At 47.0% G+C, this 18,713-nt stretch overlaps 1 protein-coding gene across 4 annotated transcripts; it reads left to right on the forward strand.

Annotated features, from left to right (window-relative positions):
- The first annotated feature begins 247 nt into the window (after positions 1-247).
- asb14a (ankyrin repeat and SOCS box containing 14a) lies at positions 248-17,900 on the forward strand. Of its 4 annotated transcripts, none has more exons than XR_006833260.1 (11): positions 248-455; positions 1,030-1,204; positions 1,435-1,481; positions 1,580-1,711; positions 1,837-1,995; positions 2,226-2,471; positions 10,858-11,032; positions 11,158-11,443; positions 16,274-16,536; positions 16,858-17,011; positions 17,333-17,475. XR_006833260.1 is itself a non-coding variant. In XM_046312121.1 (11 exons), exons 2-11 carry the CDS (start codon positions 1,071-1,073, stop codon positions 17,503-17,505), a joined length of 1,764 nt encoding a protein of 587 aa, XP_046168077.1. In that variant the 5' UTR covers positions 268-455; positions 1,030-1,070; the 3' UTR covers positions 17,506-17,900. The 4 variants fall into 4 exon arrangements, 3 of the variants coding, with proteins under 3 accessions (XP_046168077.1, XP_046168080.1, XP_046168078.1); XM_046312121.1 differs by having other exon boundaries at positions 268-455; positions 16,274-16,531; positions 17,333-17,900; XM_046312122.1 differs by having other exon boundaries at positions 270-455; positions 10,861-11,032; positions 16,274-16,531; positions 17,333-17,900.
- The last annotated feature ends 813 nt before the right edge of the window (positions 17,901-18,713 follow it).

An 18,713-nucleotide genomic window follows, 5' to 3' on the forward strand; every position in this document is an offset into this window, starting at 1 on the left:
TGGACATTTTCACATAAGTATGGGTGGTGATTCAATTGTCTTATTTAAAATAATGCACTGAGAATTCACTTAGAAGGTATTGCATGCATTCTTTCCGCTTTCAAAACTGTAAACTGTTCAATTGTGTATCTTAAAGGAAGAATGTTCATGCAAATAGTCTTTCATGCATCTCTTTCTTATTTACTTGCTCTAGTCTGTAATCTTTATAAAAGCATGAATTCCGTCATAAAAGTGAATCTGTTTGTGTCTATCAGTAGCAACATGCAGGAGCAGGAAAAGTGTGTCAGTGAGTGTCGTTCAGTGTGCCAGAGGTACAGAGAAACCCTGGGTGCTGGTCTGTCTCATGATCAGGTATTTATAGCAGGGGAGGTATAAATAGCCCCAGAATGGAGAAAAACGGATCCCCTTTAAACCACGAAGGACGCCATAGCCACATTACAGCCTGATTACGAAAGGTAAAAGAAAACAAACTGCATCATAGTATAAACCTAGTCTTGGTGTGTTAGATCATATGAAAAGTTCATATAAATGAGTCGTGGGCCTACACTAAATGTCTACTGTAAGGGTTTTCTCTCTTCAATATGTAAAAAAAAAGGTTGTTAGCTATAGACCTACAGCCCTTAATTAGATTAAGATTGAAACACTGTATCACATTTCATTACAAATGCATCCTTAAAATGGAACATTTGAAACCTGCCATTTACTGCGCCATGGGCCGTTGAACACATGCATGCTTGACATTTCACAACAAGGGGTTATGACTCACGAACTTTTATGTGTTTGCGTGGATGTGTTTATGAATATCTTGACCTGGATACCAGTTATTTTGTTACACATGATGCAACATGCCAAATTAAATGAGTCTGTGTAAATTATTGGGCATTTCCACCAAACCAACTAAGACTATTGTTAGGCATAGTAAACAATGTAAACCTGGTCGATTGATTGTGAAGGGATGTGCCTGTCACATGCATGCCATGCTATAGGCCAAAGGTCATGCCAGGTGATAGTTTGTCTTGTTGAGTTTAGCTGGAGAGATCCCCACTAGAGAGACTGCAAGAGGCCTGGACATGCACTTTGACGAACTAGGATATGAAGGGGACGTCTATGAGGATGTGGACACTCAATACATGATTGAACAGAGTCTTCTGGAATGTAACAAGCAGATTGAATCGCAGGATTCCAGCCTAGGGGATGAGTGCAGGTACACAGCTTCTTGCTTCACCCTTGTGAACCTTTAGCAGCACACCAGACACAGATACACAGGTCTGCCCCCATAGTAGGATAGTTATACATTTTATGTTGGTCCTGAGATTGTAAACACTTCTCCAGACATAAAGAGGTTATAAATTATAAAGTCTGTATCTGGAACTCACACCTTCATCATGAGGTTGGTGGCACAGCTTTTATGGTGTGACTTTTTTCTTTCCACAGTCAAGATATAACAGATCATGTAAAAATCTTCTCCGCCATCAGACAAGGTGAGTAGTGAGTGCCGGTTCTGCACTATTGGTTATTTACTGTGTCTCCATAACAGTGTCTCCTTGATAATCCTCTCTGCTTCCTGGTTTGTTGCCAGGTGATGAAGCAGCTCTCCGCCAGCTGTCTGTCAGCCAGAGTGCTTTCTCTGAAGTGGACAACAGAGGCTGGATCCCCCTACATGAGGCCGTTAGTCAGAAGAATCAAAATATTCTAGAGGTCACCTTTGCAGGTTTGTATATCTTTGTCTCATCTAGTACATCCCTACACATAAGTTCACGTTTCCTTTCAATGACAAAATAATATTTAAAGTATAATGATAGATCATAAGACTGACTTGATGTACGCCTTCCTCAGCGTCGAGTCAAAATGCAGTGCAATGTCGGACCGACCGGGGAAAGACACCTCTGTTCCTGGCGGTGGAGCGAGGTCTGATGGAGAACGCCACCTTTCTGCTACAGAATCATTCCAGTTCTGACTGCCAGGATGACGAAGAGGACTCCCCGCTAGTTATAGGTAAACCTGTCTGCATCCTCTGATATTAATACACTCAAAACATACTGAAGGTTAGTCTCTCGTGACAGACTCAAGCTCACATGATATTTGGTTCTGGGAATAACTGAACGTAGAGCTGACAGAACAATAGACAGTCCAAATGTAAGCCTATGTAGTCCTGACAATGAGAAGAACTCTAGGACATGTAGGATCATTACAGACTTATCCCACTTATTCCTTCCATCCAACAGCTATCAGAAACGATCGTCTGGACCTGGCCAAGCTCCTACTGGGGTTCGGTAGCAATGTGAACCTGGAGGGATGTCACAGCAGGACCCCCCTCCACGAGGCTGCCAAGCTGGGACGGGAGGAATTTGTGGAGCTGCTTGTCAGGTCTGGGGCCAACCCAGACGCCAGGTCCGACTATGGGCTCACACCCCTGGCCCTTGCCGCTCAGTGTGGGCATGTGAAGGTAGTCCAAGCCCTCGTCCAGAAAGGTACAGTAGCCTATGTCAGTGGTTCTCAAACTGTGAGGTGGGCCTGGGTCCCCACCCCCCAAAATTATATAATTATATGTATATACAGTACCAGTCAAAAGTTTGGACACACCGACTCATTCAAGGGTTTTTCTTTATTTTTACTATTTTCTACATTGTAGAATAATAGAAGATATCAACACTATGAAATAACACATATGGAAACATGTAGTAACCAAAAAAGTGTTAAACAAATCCAAATATCTTTCAGATTCTTCAAAGTAGCCTTGATGTTAGCTTTGCACCCTCTTTGCATTCTCCCAAGCTTCATGAGGTAGTCACCTGGATTGCATTTCAATAATAAGGCTTTGTTAAAAATTCATTTGTGAAATGTCTTTCCTTCTTAATGCGTTTGAGCCAATCAGTTGTGTTGTGACAATGTAGGGGGGAGGGTATACAGAAGATAACCCTATTTGGTAAAAGACCAAGTCCATATTATGGCAAGAACAGCTCAAATAAGCAAAGAAAAACGACAGTCCATCATTACTTTAAGACATGAAGGTCAGTCAATCCGGAAAATGTCAAGAACTTTGAAAGTTTCTTCAAGTTTAGTCGCAAAAACCATCAAGCGCTATGATGAAACAGGCTCTCGTGAGGACCGCCACAGGAAAGGAAGACCCAGAGTTACCTCTGCTGCAGAGGATAAGTTCATTAGAGTTACCAGCTTCAGAAATTGCAGCCTCTGCGTCACAGAGTTCAAGTAACAGACACATCTCAATAACAACTGTTCAGAGGAGACTGCGTGAATCAGGCCTTCATGGTCGAACTGCTACAAAGAAACCACTACTAACGGACACCAATAATAAGAAGCGTATTGCTTGGGCCAAGAAATACGAGCAATGGACATAAGACCGGTGGAAATCTGTCCTTTGGTCTGATGAGTCCAAATTTGAGATTTTTGTTCCAACCGCCATGCCTTTGTGAGACGCAGAGTAGGTGAACAGATGATCTCCGCATGTGTGGTTCCCACCGTGAAGCATGGAGGAGGAGGTATGATGGTGCTTTGCTGGTGACACTGTCTGGGATTTATTTAGAATTCAAGGCAAAGTAAGTACCTTTTGACTGGTACTGTATGCGTATATAATTTCGAAATGGTGTAGATCATCATCAATTCCTCTTGTCATGTTACTTATTGCATCACTTAGAGAGATATTTATAACTTGTCTGAAACGTCCAGATCAATTAGCCCATGTCAGCTAACGTTTTTTTTTCTCGTTTTTTTTAGCCCATAGATATTGTTGCAATTTTTTTGTCACTCAAATATCACATGAATACACATTTGACATGGCAAAATGTATAGAATTGCAAGAAAATTTGCTCTGAAACGTTAACGTTTTCTTTGCACCCCATGACAACATGTGTAGAATTGCAGGGAATAAGCTGTACATCAGCTAAATTCTCTCCACCAACAAGAGGGGTGTGAACAGTTTGTGTCATGAACAGCGCTTCTTCCCATAGAAATAGACAATGTTCCCCAAGTGAAAAAGTTTGGGAACCCTTGGCTCAATTAGATGATTTTACTTGTACTGTACTAATGTCCCTGTGTCACAAGGTGGAAAAGTGACAGCTTCTATGTCTGGGTTGAGCAGGCAGAGTGAAGAAGAGGCAGACAACCAAAGGGATGTTTATTTTCTTAATGTGTCAATCTGCAGTGGATATAATAACAAAGCCTATCCCCACCCCTGTTTTAGTAAAAAGCTGAGGCAGGGGCTGGTGAAATGATATCAAAGTGATATCATTCTAACCATGTTTTGAGATGAGGCTATACAGTGTTTGTTTACATTTACTTAGTTTACAAATATTGGAGTAAAGCAAGCTTATATTTTGGTTCTGATGTGGTACAATTGTTGAACTAAGCTCAGGAGGAATTTATAAATTGTGTTCTTCAAGAATCAATGGGTACATATCAGATGTAGCAACTGCAGATGTCCCCTTTATGGCATGTTTTTCCATTATTCTGTATCCAACACATTCCAGTTTCTCATTTCTGTTCAATTACTTTTCCCCCATAAATATCATTTTCACTTACGTTTTACTCTTAAAACCAGTCTAGTTAAAATCACTCAAAACATACTGTAATGACCCGACTAGATCATAAAGGAACAATTGTCCAGACAGAGGCTTGAGTTTACGAATTGACGGTTTATTACACCAACTTTACACAGGCTACTGTTTGGGCCGTAGCACACGCCAAATAGATGACACAAGCCAATCGTGACCTTCTCTTGTGAAGCCCAGATGTAAGAGAGAGAGAACAAAAGCTGAACCTGGTCTTAACTTCCAATGCTCCACCCCCCTGCCCAACCCCCCTCCACGCCACTCCACCAACCACCAGGATGCCCGGCATCAGAACATTCCAGGCATTCCCGTGATTGGCAGATAGCAGGTTGATTGACAGGTTGGACCCCGCGAACACCGGGTACTGGTCAGTACAACACAACCACCTCCTAGCCTAACACATAACACACAGCTGTCTGTGCGGGTCGCTACACAGCCCCCCCACCACAAAGTCCCTCGTCCCCGAGGGAACAAACAAAGTCTCTGAAGCGACCCGGAGGTCTCCTTTGCCTGCGTGGTCGTGATGGTCGCAGAGTGCCCCTCTGGGACCCAGGGGATGAAGGCAGGGATATGGGTGACAAGGAAGCGGGAACGGGTAATACAGTCCGTGGCTCTGGGGAACCACGCGGTGACACAGGGGGGGAGACAGGGGGAGTGGGCTGTCTGGAGCCTTGTCTGCGGCACCTGAGGGTGGGTGCCTGGAGAATGTCATTGCCAGAGAGGGGAATTGTGGGAATTGTGGGGGTTCCTGGGGTTTGGGGAGAAGAGGCCCCTCTGTATGGGGCTAACCTGTCCCGGTGCAGTGCCACCTTTCTCCCCCTGGGAGGAAGCTGCACCCGGTACACAACCTCCCCTACCCTCTCCAGGACACTGCAGGGTCCCACCCAGTGACTGTCCAACTTGGGGCATCTGCCTTTTTTTCCTTAGGGGGCTGTAGACCCAGACCAGCTCCCCAGCCACAAAGTGCCTTCCCCGGGTGTGCACGTCATAGTTCCTTTTCTGCCTCACACCTGCATTCACCAGCTGCTCTCTGGCGAAGGTGTGGGCTGTCTCCAGGCGGTCCTGGAGTCTCCGGGCATACTCCGGCCCCGGAGGAACATGAGGGCTATCCAGGGGCCGACCAAACGCCATCTCCGCAGGGGTGCGGATCTCTCTCCCCAGCATGAGGAGGGCAGGCGTGCAGGAAGTGGAGTCTTGGACAGCGGAGCGGCATGCCATGAGGACCATAGGCAGGTGCTTGTCCCAGTCACGCTGGTGTTTGGAAGAGACGATGGCCAGCTGCTGTCCAAGCGTTTTGTTGAAGCGCTCCACAAGGCCATCACTTTGAGGATGGAGAGGAGTAGTGCGGGTCTTGTGCATACCCAGCCTCTCACACATGGTGGCGAACACACGGGACTCAAAGTTTCTGCCTTGGTCGCTGTGGATGGACTCTGCAGCTCCAAACCTGCTGAACATCCCCGCTGTCAGGGCGTCGACGATGGTCTCTGCCTCCTGGTCAGGCAGAGCATAGGCCTCGGGCCATTTTGTGAAATAGTCCATGGCCGTGAGCACCCAGCGGTTTCCACTGTCTGTGGTGGGGAACGGCCCAACTACATCCACTCCCACCCTCTCCATGGGAGCCCCCACTGGGAACTGTTGTAGCTGAGCATGAGAGCGGCCCGGGGGGCCCTTTCTCGCTGTGCAGTTGTCACAGCGGCGACAAAAGTCCTCCACATCCCTCTTGTGCTGCCCCCAGTAGAAGCCCTGACGGAGACGGCGCAGTGTTTTTGTGACCCCAAAGTGTCCAGTCCCCACCCCCCATGAGTACTCTGGAGCACAGCCTCCCGCAATGCTTTTGGGACCACCACCTGCCACCTCTCCTCTCCCGTAGCTGACTCCTTCCATGCCCGCTGTAGCACGCCATCAGCCAGCCGCAGTCTCTCAAACTTCGACCACAACCCTTTGGTCGCGAGTGAGAGCGCTGTCACCTCTTCCCATGGTGGCCTCACCTGCGCCTCTACCCACTGTAGCACTGGCTGTAGGTCTGTGTCCCGTCCCTGCTGCTGCCGCCATTCAGCCACGTCGACAGTCTGCAGCTCACAGCAGACAGGCCCGCTCGCCCGACACACTGTGGCACAGACACCCTCCTCTGCCCGCAGCTCTCTCTCCCGTCCCTCTCTCCGTTCACAGTGGCGGCAGCCGTCTGCAGTACAGGGCCGACGGGACATGGCGTCGGCGTTGGAGTGGCGTGCCCCTGCCCTGTGCACCACCGTGAAGTCATACGGCTGAAGCTCCTCCAACCAGCGTGCCACCTGCCCCTCTGGCTCTCTGAAAGACATGAGCCACTGGAGAGCAGAGTGGTCAGTCCTTACAGTAAAGGGCAGACCACCCAGGTAGTACTTGAAGTGTTTGACGGAAGCCACAACAGCCAAGAGCTCCCGCCGGGTGACACAGTAGCGGCGCTCATGTTTGTCAAATGTTTTGCTGAAGTACGCCACCACTCTCTCCCCCTCTGGCCCCACCTGGGCCAGCACCCCACCCATGCCCACATTGCTCGCGTCTGTGTCCAGGATAAAGGGCAAGGTGAGGTCAGGGGGCGAGCACGGGGCCTCGATCAGTGCACGTTTGAGGGTGTTGAACGCCTCCTCACACTCCACTGTCCAAGTGAAAGCCTTGTCCTTCGGCAGCAGGCGGTTCAGTGGAGCAGCAACGCTTGAGAAGCCCCGTACAAACCTCCTGTAGTACGAGGCCAGGCCCAGGAAGCTCTTCAGCTGACGCTGGTCGGTGGGGGTGGGCCAGTCTCTGACAGCCCCTACCTTGTCCTCCATGGTGCTGATCCCCTCCTTCCCCACTCGGTGGCCCAAGAAGGACACCTCTCTCCTCATGAAGTGGCACTTCTCGGGGTGGAGCTTCAGACCTGCGGCAGCCACCCTCTCCAGCACACGCCGTAGCGCCCCAGGGCTGACTGGAAGGAGCTGCCATGGGCCAGGATGTCATCGAGGTATACCAGACACTGCTGTCGGGGGATGCCATCCAGCACCCTGTCCATCAAACGCTCAAAAGTAGCTGGAGCGTTGCACAGGCCAAAGCACAGGACCTTGAACTGCCAGTGTCCTCTGTTAGTGGAGAACGCAGTTTTGGCTCTGGCCTCTGGGTAGAGGGGCACCTGCCAGTAGCCACTGCGGAGGTCTAGTGAGGAGAACCAGGAGGACCCCCTAACCAGGTCCAGCGACTCATCGATACGTGGTATGGGGTATGAGTCCTTCCTGGTTACCTCATTCAGCCGCCTGTAGTCCGCACAGAACCTCAGCTTGCCCCCCTTCTTCGGAACCATGACGACTGGCGCCGCCCAGGGGCTGTCTGAGGGCTCAATGAAGTCTGCCCGCTGCATCTCCAACACAGCCTTGTCTGCCGCCTCCTGGCGTGCCAGCGGGATACGGCGGGGACGCATCTTGATGGGTCGAGCATCACCTGTGTCGATCTCATGCTGCACCAGATGAGTCTGACCCACCTCTTCCTCACTCAACGCAAAGCTGTCTCTGAATTCAAACAGCAACTGCCACAACCGTTCCTGCTGCTCAGGGTCAAGACCAACACAGTTCCTCCCCCATATCTCCCTCACTGCAGACAGTGTCCTCTCCTCTCCCATCTGGGGTAGCTGGGCTGGGGGGATGCGACCCGGGCTCACAGAGGGCTGTGTCATGGAGGTAGCTGGGGGAATGTAACACACCGCTGTAGGTGACAGGGGGACTGGGGAAAAGTCACACACAGCTGTGGGGGAGGGGGCGCAGCCATGAGTCTCTGCTGCTTTAACTGTTGGAGTAAAGGGTTTGTTGGGTTGAGTGAATGTGACATTAGGGGGGGCCATGGTGACTTCCGTCCCTCCCTGGAAGCTCAGTGTGCCCCTATTTAGGTCTAACTGGCAGCCTGTGCTCCTAAGAAAGTCCAACCCCAGGATACAAGGGTCCTGCACAGCCGCCACCCACACAGGATGACGCACAGTCCTGCCCCCTACTGTCAGAGTCATTATTCCCTTCCCTTTCATGGGTGCCAGCTCACCTGTGACTGTGCGGAGCTGCACAGTTGTAGGCTCACACTGAGTCCAACCTGGCACAATATCTGGCCTCACCAGGGTTACTGTGGAACCAGTGTCCACCAGGGCGGAGCAGGGCACCCCCTCCACAGTGACAGGGACATGACAAAAGTCCCCAACACAGGTCCGGCCCACCACAACAACAGGCTCCATCCGCTTGCCCTCGTCTGCTTCTGGGGGAAGTGGAGCCTTGCTTCCCCGTCTGTGCCGGTGGGCTCCTCCAGAAGATGATGGTGGTTGGGATAGAAAGCCGGCTCGGGGTCCGCATAGACCGGGTAGTGCGGACCCCGAGCCGTTTCCCTGAGCTCTGGGGGACATGGGGCAAACTCGGCGCAGATGGCCTGGCTGGCCACAACCCCAGCAGACCCTGGGACCAGGGCGTGTGTTTCGTTCCGCCTGTAGCGACACAGCACGAATGAGTTTTGTCATTTCGGCCACCCAAGCAGGCTTTTCCGGCTCCGGACTGCTCTGCCCCCCAGCTCGCACAGAGGGTGTGTCTCCCTGCACCCCCACCAAAGCCCCAGCTGAAGCCCCAGCCCACACCAGCTCCCTCTCCAAAGCCATCTCCAAGGCTGTCTGCAATGACTCAGGATGAGCCAGCTGGGTCTGTATGCGCAGCTCCGTAGGAGAGAGCGCCTGTATGAACTGGTCCCGTGCTAGCTCGCTCTGCACGGAGGGGGCATGTGAGCATATGCCCGCCGAGAGAGGCTCTCAATGTCATTAGCTAGCACCCGTAGAGGCTCTCCAGGCTGCCTGCGTCTATTACTCAGTTCGGAGCGCAGTAGCCCGGGCTGTACACACTGTCCATAGCGCCTCCTCAGTGCTCCCACTAAAGCCCCATAATCATGCCTGTCCTCAGGGCTAATCAATATCAAACAGGCCAGAGCTTCATCCGTGAGGCATAAAGCCAACTGCAGTGCCCTTTCTTCATCCGACCACCCCTAAAATGAGCTAACAGTTCAAACTGAGCATGAAAAGCTTCCCAATCCGCCTTACCGGAATACTTCGGGGTCTTAACAGATACGGACGCAGCCGGGAACTGGGCGCCGCCATGTTTGTTTACATCCTGAGCCCCAGATTCCTCATCACGCCGCGTCGACGTCACCACTTCGGTCCGCCCACCAGAATCCGCGCGAAATACATTCGACGAAGCACTCATGCCCGCTTCAGCCGCCATCGCTCTAACGTCCTCCCTCAAGCGGCCTCTGCGCTCCGACGCCCTGGCGATCTCCTCAGACAGAGCCCCGACGTCCATTCACATGCAGCTCCTTGGCCATAATCGTCCCCTACCTCCACCTTCACTTTCGGATTCCTCGAAGCATTTTCCATCCCCGTTCTCACCTACGGTAGCTAGCCACATAAGTCAGCTAGCTAGCTGGCTAACTTGTATCAACGTTTTTACTTCTGACACCAATGTAATGACCCGACTAGATCATAAAGGAACAATTGTCCAGACAGAGGCTTGAGTTTACGAATTGACGGTTTATTACACCAACTTTACACAGGCTACTGTTTGGGCCGTAGCACACGCCAAATAGATGACACAAGCCAATCGTGACCTTCTCTTGTGAAGCCCAGACGTAAGAGAGAGAGAACAAAAGCTGAACCTGGTCTTAACTTCCAATGCTCCACCCCCCTGCCCAACCCCCCTCCACGCCACTCCACCAACCACCAGGATGCCCGGCATCAGAACATTCCAGGCATTCCCGTGATTGGCAGATAGCAGGTTGATTGACAGGTTGGACCCCGCGAACACCGGGTACTGGTCAGTACAACACAACCACCTCCTAGCCTAACACATAACACACAGGAAGTGGCACAGGAAAGGGTGCAGCCCAGCAGGCAGGCATCCATACTACTTCTTCTCATATTAAACGTTCAGCTCAAACCCCATTGACCATTTCATCAACTAAATCATCATAGTCTGCATAGGATCCATCACGCCTCTGCACTGCATCACCCCCCTGTGGGAAGCTGCCAGGAAACACAAAACAGGAGGTTGAAATCACATGATCTGTCAATTAACCAATAAAAATGCTTTGTTTAGTTGGCATGCAGATAGGTCATACCTGTTACACAAGCACATGCTGTATCTTATGACCTGGGCCCATATAAGGGTGTATAATTGGCATCAACTAGTTCTTGTATGTCATGGACTTTGTTTTTGTTGCTCTGTACAAGCAATACAGATTTGTTGTTGTTTGCTGTTTGTATCAGCAGGGGCCAACGTGGAGTCTATGGCCCAGGATTTTGCCACAATCCTATTTGAGGCATCTGCCTCTGGCAACCCTGAGATTATCTCTCTGCTGTTGGAGTATGGAGCTGATGCCAATGTCCCCAAACACACCGGACACCTCCCCATCCACAGAGTCTCCCACAGGGGCCATTTACAGTAGGTGGCACTGGTACTGCAACCTAAACCTCGTCACAGATCTGAGTTTAGTGCTTAGAAATCACAATCACATTTCAGAGCTCAGTTGGCCTTTCTCTCTCTCCCTCACTCACTCAATCACTTAGAGCTCTGAAGATCCTGATCCCTGTGACGACCTGTGACGCAGTGTATGAGAGTGGAATGAGCCCCTTACACTCTGCAGCTGCTGGTGGTCACACACAGTGTCTAAAGGCCCTGCTGAAGGCAGGCTATGACCCCAACTACATGTTGCACCCCTGGGTCCGACGTAACTACGACGACCAGCGGAAGTCTGCCCTGTACTTTGCGGTGTCCAACGATGATGTCCCCTCGGTCAAGCTGCTGCTGGAGGCTGGGGCCATGCCCAACCAGGACCCTGTCAAGTGCCTACAGGTCAGGCCTCATATTCACAAACAGTCTCAGAGTAGGAATGCTGTTCTAGGATTTTAGATCATAATGGATACATTTATATGGACAGGGGAAACCTGATCCTAGATCAGCACTCCTACTCTGAGACACTTTTTGAAAACAGGCTCTCGTGGCTTTTTGTCAAATACCCTGATGACATGAACACGCAGAAACTCGTTTTTCTCAATCAAAAACTCTTAACTACTAAACTGATAACACTTGTAATTTCCCCTATCTTATATTCAGAACCTTTGATTGTGCATTGATTGGGGTTTCACACATCTTTCACCCCTGAGTCATTCATGCAAAATCTAATTTTTCTGTGAAATACCACGAGAATGTTTAGTTCAGTCCCCAATACATCAGATAATGATAAGCTCAACATTTAGTCATTTTAACTACCATTTAATCCAATAGCAAAAAATACAAGATACAAATTTACATTTACATTTAAGTCATTTAGCAGACGCTCTTATCCAGAAATGTCAAAACTGTTCTTTTTTGACGTGCTGAATAGAAACAAGAGTAGACGGTAAATATAATTTTCCATACATTATTTAACAAAAACATGACATGCAATCAAAAAAACATATATATAATTTCTGTCAAATGGCAGGTTGTGAGCAAGTTGAGAAATATGTCAGTCTTACAGTTTCATTATCCTTATACAGTACATACTCAGGACAAATCATCAGAAATAGGGTTATTGTGAAGCAGTTGGCTCCTGTAAAAATGTAGCACGTGTTGTATGTCATTTCTGCCCCATGCGACATTATACAAGATCACCATAGCCTGCCTTCACCTTTGTCGACTGATACAGTATCACCTGTCAATGTAATTCACATAATGAGTGGAATATATTGTTATATATACAACCCAGGTATTTCAGCAGTGCATTGTACACTACACTATAATTACAAATGGTAGTACATAGTGACTCTCCACTTTGTCCTATTAAAGCACACTGGCTAATGGAGAATGATGATGTAGTATTTACAGCCACATCCATATACAGGGTTTTCGGAAAGTATTCAGACCCCTTCACCTTTTCCCCATTTGGTTACGTTACAGACTTATTCTTACGGTACACTGTCCTTCTCTCAGCACATATCAAAGCTGCAGGCTAAAGTTAAATGTAGACTTGGTTTCCTCTATCACAATCACTCCTCTTTCACCCCATTTGCCAAACTAACCCTGATTCAGATGACCATCCTACCCCATGCTAGATTACGGAGACGTCATTTCTAGATCGGAAGGTAAGGGTGCTCTCGTGCGGCTAGATGTTCTTTACCATTCGGCCATCAGATTTGCTACCAATGCTCCTTATAGGACACATCACTGCACTCTATACTCCTATGTAAACTGGTCATCTCTGTATACCCGTCGCAAGACCCACTGGTTGATGCTTACATATAAAACCCTCTTAGGCCTCACTCCTCCTTATCTGAGATATCTACTGCAGCCCTCATCCTCCATAACACCCTTTCTGCCAGTCACATTCTGTTAAAAGTCCCCAAAGCCCACACATCCCTGAGTCACTCGTCTTTTCAGTTCGCTGCAGCTAGTGACTGGAACAAGCTGCAACAACAAACACTTAAACTAGACAGTTTTATCTCAATCTCTTCATTCAAAGACTCAATTATGGACACTCTTACTGACAGTTGTGGCTGCTTTGCGTGATGTATTATTGTCTCTACCTTCTTGCCCTTTGTGCTGTTGCCTGTGCCCAATAATGTTTGTACCATGTTTTGTGCTGCTACCATCTTATACTGCTGCCATGTTGTGTTGCTAACATGTTGTTACCATGCTGTGTTGTCATGTGTTGCTGCCATGCTATGTTGTCTTAGGTCTCTCTTTATGTAGTGTTGTCTCTCTTGTCAGGATGTGTGTTTTGTCCTATATATTTTTTTCATTCTTCTTTTTTTTATCCCAGCCCCCCGTCCCCGCAAAAGGCCTTTTGCCATTTGGTAGGCCGTCATTGTAAGTAAGAATTTGTTCTTAACTGACTTGCCTAGTTAAATAACGGTGAATCATATATTTTTTTTCCCTCCCCAAATTCGATCCTGTCTCATCACTGCAACTTCCCAACAGGCTCGGGATGCGATGGTCGAGTCATGCGTCCTCCGAAACATGACCTGCCTAACCACACTTATTAACACCCACCCGCACCAATGTATCGGAGGAGACACTGTTCAACTGATGACCAAGGTCAGCCTCTCTATGGGACTCCCGATCACAGCCGGTTGTGATACAGCCCGGGATCGAACCCGGTTACAACATGATTCCATATATGTTATTTCAGAGTTTTGATGTCTTCACTATTATTCTACAATGTAGACAATAGTACAAATAAAGAAGAACCCTGGAATGAGTAGGTGTGTCCAAACTTTTGACTGTAAATATTTAGACCCTTTGCTATGAGATTCGAAATTGAGCTCAAGTGCATCCTGTTTCCATTGATCATCCTTGAGATGTTCCTACAACTTGATGGAGGTGGAGTCCATCTGTGGTAAATTCAATTGATTGGACATGATTTGAAAAGGCACACAACTGTCTATATAAGGTCCCACAGTTGGCAGTGCATGTCAGAGCAAACACCAAGCCATGAGGTCGAAGGAATTGTCAAGAAAGCTCTGACACAGGATTGTGTGGAGGCACAGATCTGGGAAAGGGTACCAAAACATTTCTGCACCTTTGAAGGTCCCCAAGAACACAATGGCGTCCTTCATTCTTAAATGGAAGAAGTTTGGAACCATCAAGACCCTTGCTAGAGCTGGCCGCCTAGCCAAACTGAGAAATCGGGTGGAAAGGGCCATGGTCAGATAGATGACCAAGAACCCAATGGGCACTCTGACAGATTTCTAAAGTTCTTCTGTGGAGAACGGAGAACGTTCCACAAGGACACCCATCTCTGCGGGCCAAATGGAACCACTCATCAGTAAAAGGCACATGACAGCCCGCTATAAATTTGCCAAAAAGTACCTAAAGTTTCTCAGACCGTGAGAGACAAGATTATCTGGTCTGATGAAACAAGATTGAACTCTTTGGCCTGAATGCCAAGCGACATGTCTGGAGGAAACCTGGCACTATCCCTACGGTGAAGCATGGTGGTGGCAGCATAATGCTATGGGATGTTTTTCATCGGCAGGGACTGGGGAATAGTCAGGATCGAGGCAAAGATGAACAGAGCAAAGTACAGAGAGATCATTGATGAAAACCTGCTCCAGAGCACTCAGGACCTCAGACTGGGGCGAAGGTTCAACTTTCAACAGGACAACAACCCTAAGCACACAGCCAAGACAACTCAGGAGTGACTTCGGGACAAGCCTCTGAATGTCCTTGAGTGGCCCAGACAGAGCCCCGACTTGAACCCAATCGAACATCTCTGGAGAGACCTGGAAAGAGCTGTGCAGCAACGCTCTCCATCCAACCTGACAGAGCTTGAGAGGATCTGCAGAGAAGAATGGGAGAAACTCCCCAAATACAGATGTACCAAGCTTGAGTAAAGGGTCTGAATACTTAGTGTATGTAAATATGATATTTCAGTTTTTTTATATGTATATACATGTGTTAAAATTTCAACAACAAAAATTGTACTTTGTCATTATGGTGTATTGTGTGTAGATTGATGAGGGGGAAAACTATTTAATCAATTTTAGAATAAGGCTGTTACCTAACAAAATGTTGAAAAGGTCAAGGGGTCTGAATATTTTCCGAAGCCTTCATTTCTCAGAACAAGAATAGACTGATGAGTTTCAGAAGAAAGTTATTTGTTTCTGGCCATTTTGAGCCTGTAATCCAACCCACAAATGTGGATGCTCCAGATACTCAACTAGTCTAAAGAAGGACAGTTTTATTGCTTATTTAATCAGAACAACAGTTTTCAGCAGTGCTAACATAATTGCAAAATGGTTTTCTAATGATCAATTAGCCCTTTAAAATTATAAACTTGGATTAGCTATCACAGTGTGTCATTGGAGCACAGGAGTGATGGTTGCTGATAATGGGCCTCTGTACGCCTATGTAGATATTCCATAAAAAATCTGCCATTCCCAGCTACAATAGTCATTTACAACATTAACAATGTCTACACTGTATTTATGATAAATTTGATGTTATTTTAATGGACAACATTTTTTGCTTTTCATTCAAAAACAAGGACATCTCTAAGTGATCGGTAGTGTACGTTTACTAGGCACTACATACTTTTGGTTCAGTACTTATCAGTTTTGAGCAGTTTGATTAAGTGATAATTAATTGTATTGTTAACAAATGACAAGTCTAATAAAAAGCATGAGCACTCAGAGAAAAGTATTTAGTGTAGAGGTGCTGACTAACGGTGAATAAATTGTAAGCTATGAAAACAAAGAGAGTCCCACACTCCATAAATATAACCTCCCAGTCATTTATTGGCTTAAAAACACCAATGTTTCGACCTCACTGTGCCTTCTTCGGGGTAAATGTTATGAATGTGTGAACACATTACAAGAAAATCATATCAAAAGTAAAATGAATATTGCATTTTGAAAAGCAGATACTTTGATTGAATATGTATTCAAATTGAAAGAGTGATTTGGTGCAGTGAACACGTGGCTTTGGGAATGTGTTTGTTGTACTCAGTCAATTGAAAATGCGCTAAGTGTTTTCAAACATGAACCATTATGATGATCTGTTTTGTATTGTTGTGCATATAATTGTGAAAATGTAACACATACTTGTGAAAGTTGCACACACAAAAAACTGTAATAAAGTAGTGGATTCACCAAGGTTTGAAAGAAAGGTGCACTTATCAACACACTTTTTTCCCTCCTGCAGGTGGCTCTGAGGTCGGGTAACCTGGAGATGATCTACGTCCTGCTGAGGTTCGGAGCCAACGTCAACTACTTCTCCCGCATCAATACCACCCACTTCCCCTCCGCGCTGCAGTACGCCTTGAAGGACGAGGTTGTCCTGCGCATGCTTTGTAACTATGGCTACGATGTCCAGCGCTGCTTCGAGTGCAACTACGGTGAAGCGTCCCATGTTCCTGATGACTATGAGGGCTGGACAAATTCTGTCATCAACGACTCCATGGTAAGGTGAATAGGTCCAGGGGTTTCTCTTTGGTCGGGTTAAGTGGCTAAGTATTATTCTTTAGTTCCTTACAGCTAGAAAACAAAGTTGCAACATCTATTTTTGGACATGTAAATGAATGATATGTACCCATTGTTTCTTGAAGAATAAACGTATGAGTTTCATAAATTCATCCGAACCCAAAATAAACTTTATCGTTTGAATTCAGGATTCTAGCTTTAAAACGTTAGTCTCCTAGTATGCTTATAACAAGTTAGAACGCATTAAGTAATAACTGCAGGCTTTTAGTAAAGTGTTACCTAAAACTATTATGTGCTTCCTTGCAGTTTTGTGAGGTTATCTCAGTGTACTGGTTGAAAGAACACTCGGGACACGTGGTGCGTATCATGATGGATTACGTCGATCACGTGACCTTCTGCTCGAAACTAAAGGCTGTTCTGATGGAACAAAAGGAGTGGCCTGATATCTGCAAAGTTCAAGGTTGGTGGATAAACAAAACAAAACTAGGTGGACAAAACACATCTATGTGTGTTGTTAACCATTCATTGGGAAAACAGTTATGTTTTCATAGAAGGCATAGATTGTCCATGACTATGATTATGTTGAGTTGCCTGGAGTTGTTCCTGAGCATGCGACCTGACCATGGTAAAGATCCTGCCCCTAATTATTGGCTATAATTACTGGACCCGAAAAATGTCCCTCAGACAGTTGATGAACTAGGCCTACTTGACAGTCGATGTAATTGACTAGCTCATATCTGACTGTGTCTATCATCATCATAATCATCATCCCTCTCCACAGAGAACGCTCGCTGTCTTCAGCATCTCTGTCGTCTGAAGATCCGTAGCTGTCTGGGCCGACTGCGTCTCAGGGCCCCAGTGTTCAGGCATTTCCTGCCTCTACCCAACCGGCTCAAAGATTACATCCTGTACCGGGAGTATGATCTCTTCAGCCAGAAGATCCTAGTGGGCTGACTGGATATGAAGTACACGGAGGATGAGCGAAGAAGATAAGCCTACATTAACAATTAGTCAGTGACTCAGCAATGTTATTAGTCAGTTTTTTACTCTCAGGGGTGCCGTCTCTTAAGGCCAGGGTGCCTGACATCGAAATCTTGTGAGTACTTTTTGGAGGAAGGGGGGCACATCGAGGCTGATTTGTTCATTGTGGCTATAGCACCCTAGCTCTACTGTAATTCAAACCGTGCTATTAGTCTGTCAGGCAGACGAGCTGAGCTCACTCACATCAGGTTAAAAGAGTTTACTGTTATCATCAAGTGGAATTTGTTACTTTTCACCTCAAAAATGAGGGGGGGATTGAAGAATTTTGGTCTGTTTCAGCATAAAATAAAACCTTTCTCTTTTTTTTTGTCAAGTTTCATTTTCTGTTATTTATCAGAGCTACATGTACATGTGTGTCTACACTGAGTGTACAAAACATTAAGAACATCTGCTCTTTCTATGCCATAGACTGACCAGGTGTAAGCTATGATCCCTTATTGATGTCACTTGTTAAATCCACTTCAATCAGGGTAGATGAAGGTGAGAAGACAGGTTAAATAATGATTTTTACGCTTTGAGACAATTGAGACATGGATTGTGTGCCGTTCAGAGGGTGAATGGGCAAGACAAAATATTTAAGTGCCTTTGAAATGGGGGTATGGCAGTAGGTGCCAGGTGAACCCATTTGTGTCAGGAACTGCAACGCTGCTGGGTTTTTCACACTCAGCACTTTCCTGTGTGTATCAAGAATGGTCCACCACCCAAAGGACATCCAGCCATCTTGACATAACTGTGGGAAACATTGGAGTCAATATGGGCCAGCATCCCTGCAGAATGCTTTCGACACCTTGTCGAGTCCATGCCCAGACTAATTGAAGGTGGTGGTGTAACTCAATATTAGGAAGGTGTTCTTAATGTTTTGTAAAGTTTTGCCTAAACCTATGCTGTTGTTTGGTTGCAAATTGCAACAAAAACATAATCCTAACCATGGAAACAAGATAGATGGAAAAAAGTCATCCAAAACTGTTCAGACATAGCCACCCACCTTCGTAACCGCACCACCGTGGTGCCATTTTTGGCTCTGAAAGCAGACTGGTAATCGTTTATGGACAACGGTTAAATTGAGCCAAAATGTATTTCATTGCATAGCACAAAGGAACCAATGAAATCTGTCGAAAAAA

The sequence above is a fragment of the Oncorhynchus gorbuscha genome, linkage group LG18 (assembly GCF_021184085.1).
Source record: "Oncorhynchus gorbuscha isolate QuinsamMale2020 ecotype Even-year linkage group LG18, OgorEven_v1.0, whole genome shotgun sequence".
Classification (NCBI taxonomy): Eukaryota; Metazoa; Chordata; class Actinopteri; order Salmoniformes; family Salmonidae; genus Oncorhynchus; species Oncorhynchus gorbuscha.

Bases quoted from the DNA above. Each gene is read 5' to 3' on its own strand.
- asb14a (XM_046312121.1), top strand. From the start codon at position 1,071: ATGCACTTTGACGAACTAGGATATGAAGGGGACGTCTATGAGGATGTG. The intron at 11,033-11,157 runs GTAGGTGGCACT...TCAATCACTTAG, and splicing joins TCCCACAGGGGCCATTTACA to AGCTCTGAAGATCCTGATCC. The intron at 16,532-16,857 runs GTAAGGTGAATA...GCTTCCTTGCAG, and splicing joins CTGTCATCAACGACTCCATG to TTTTGTGAGGTTATCTCAGT.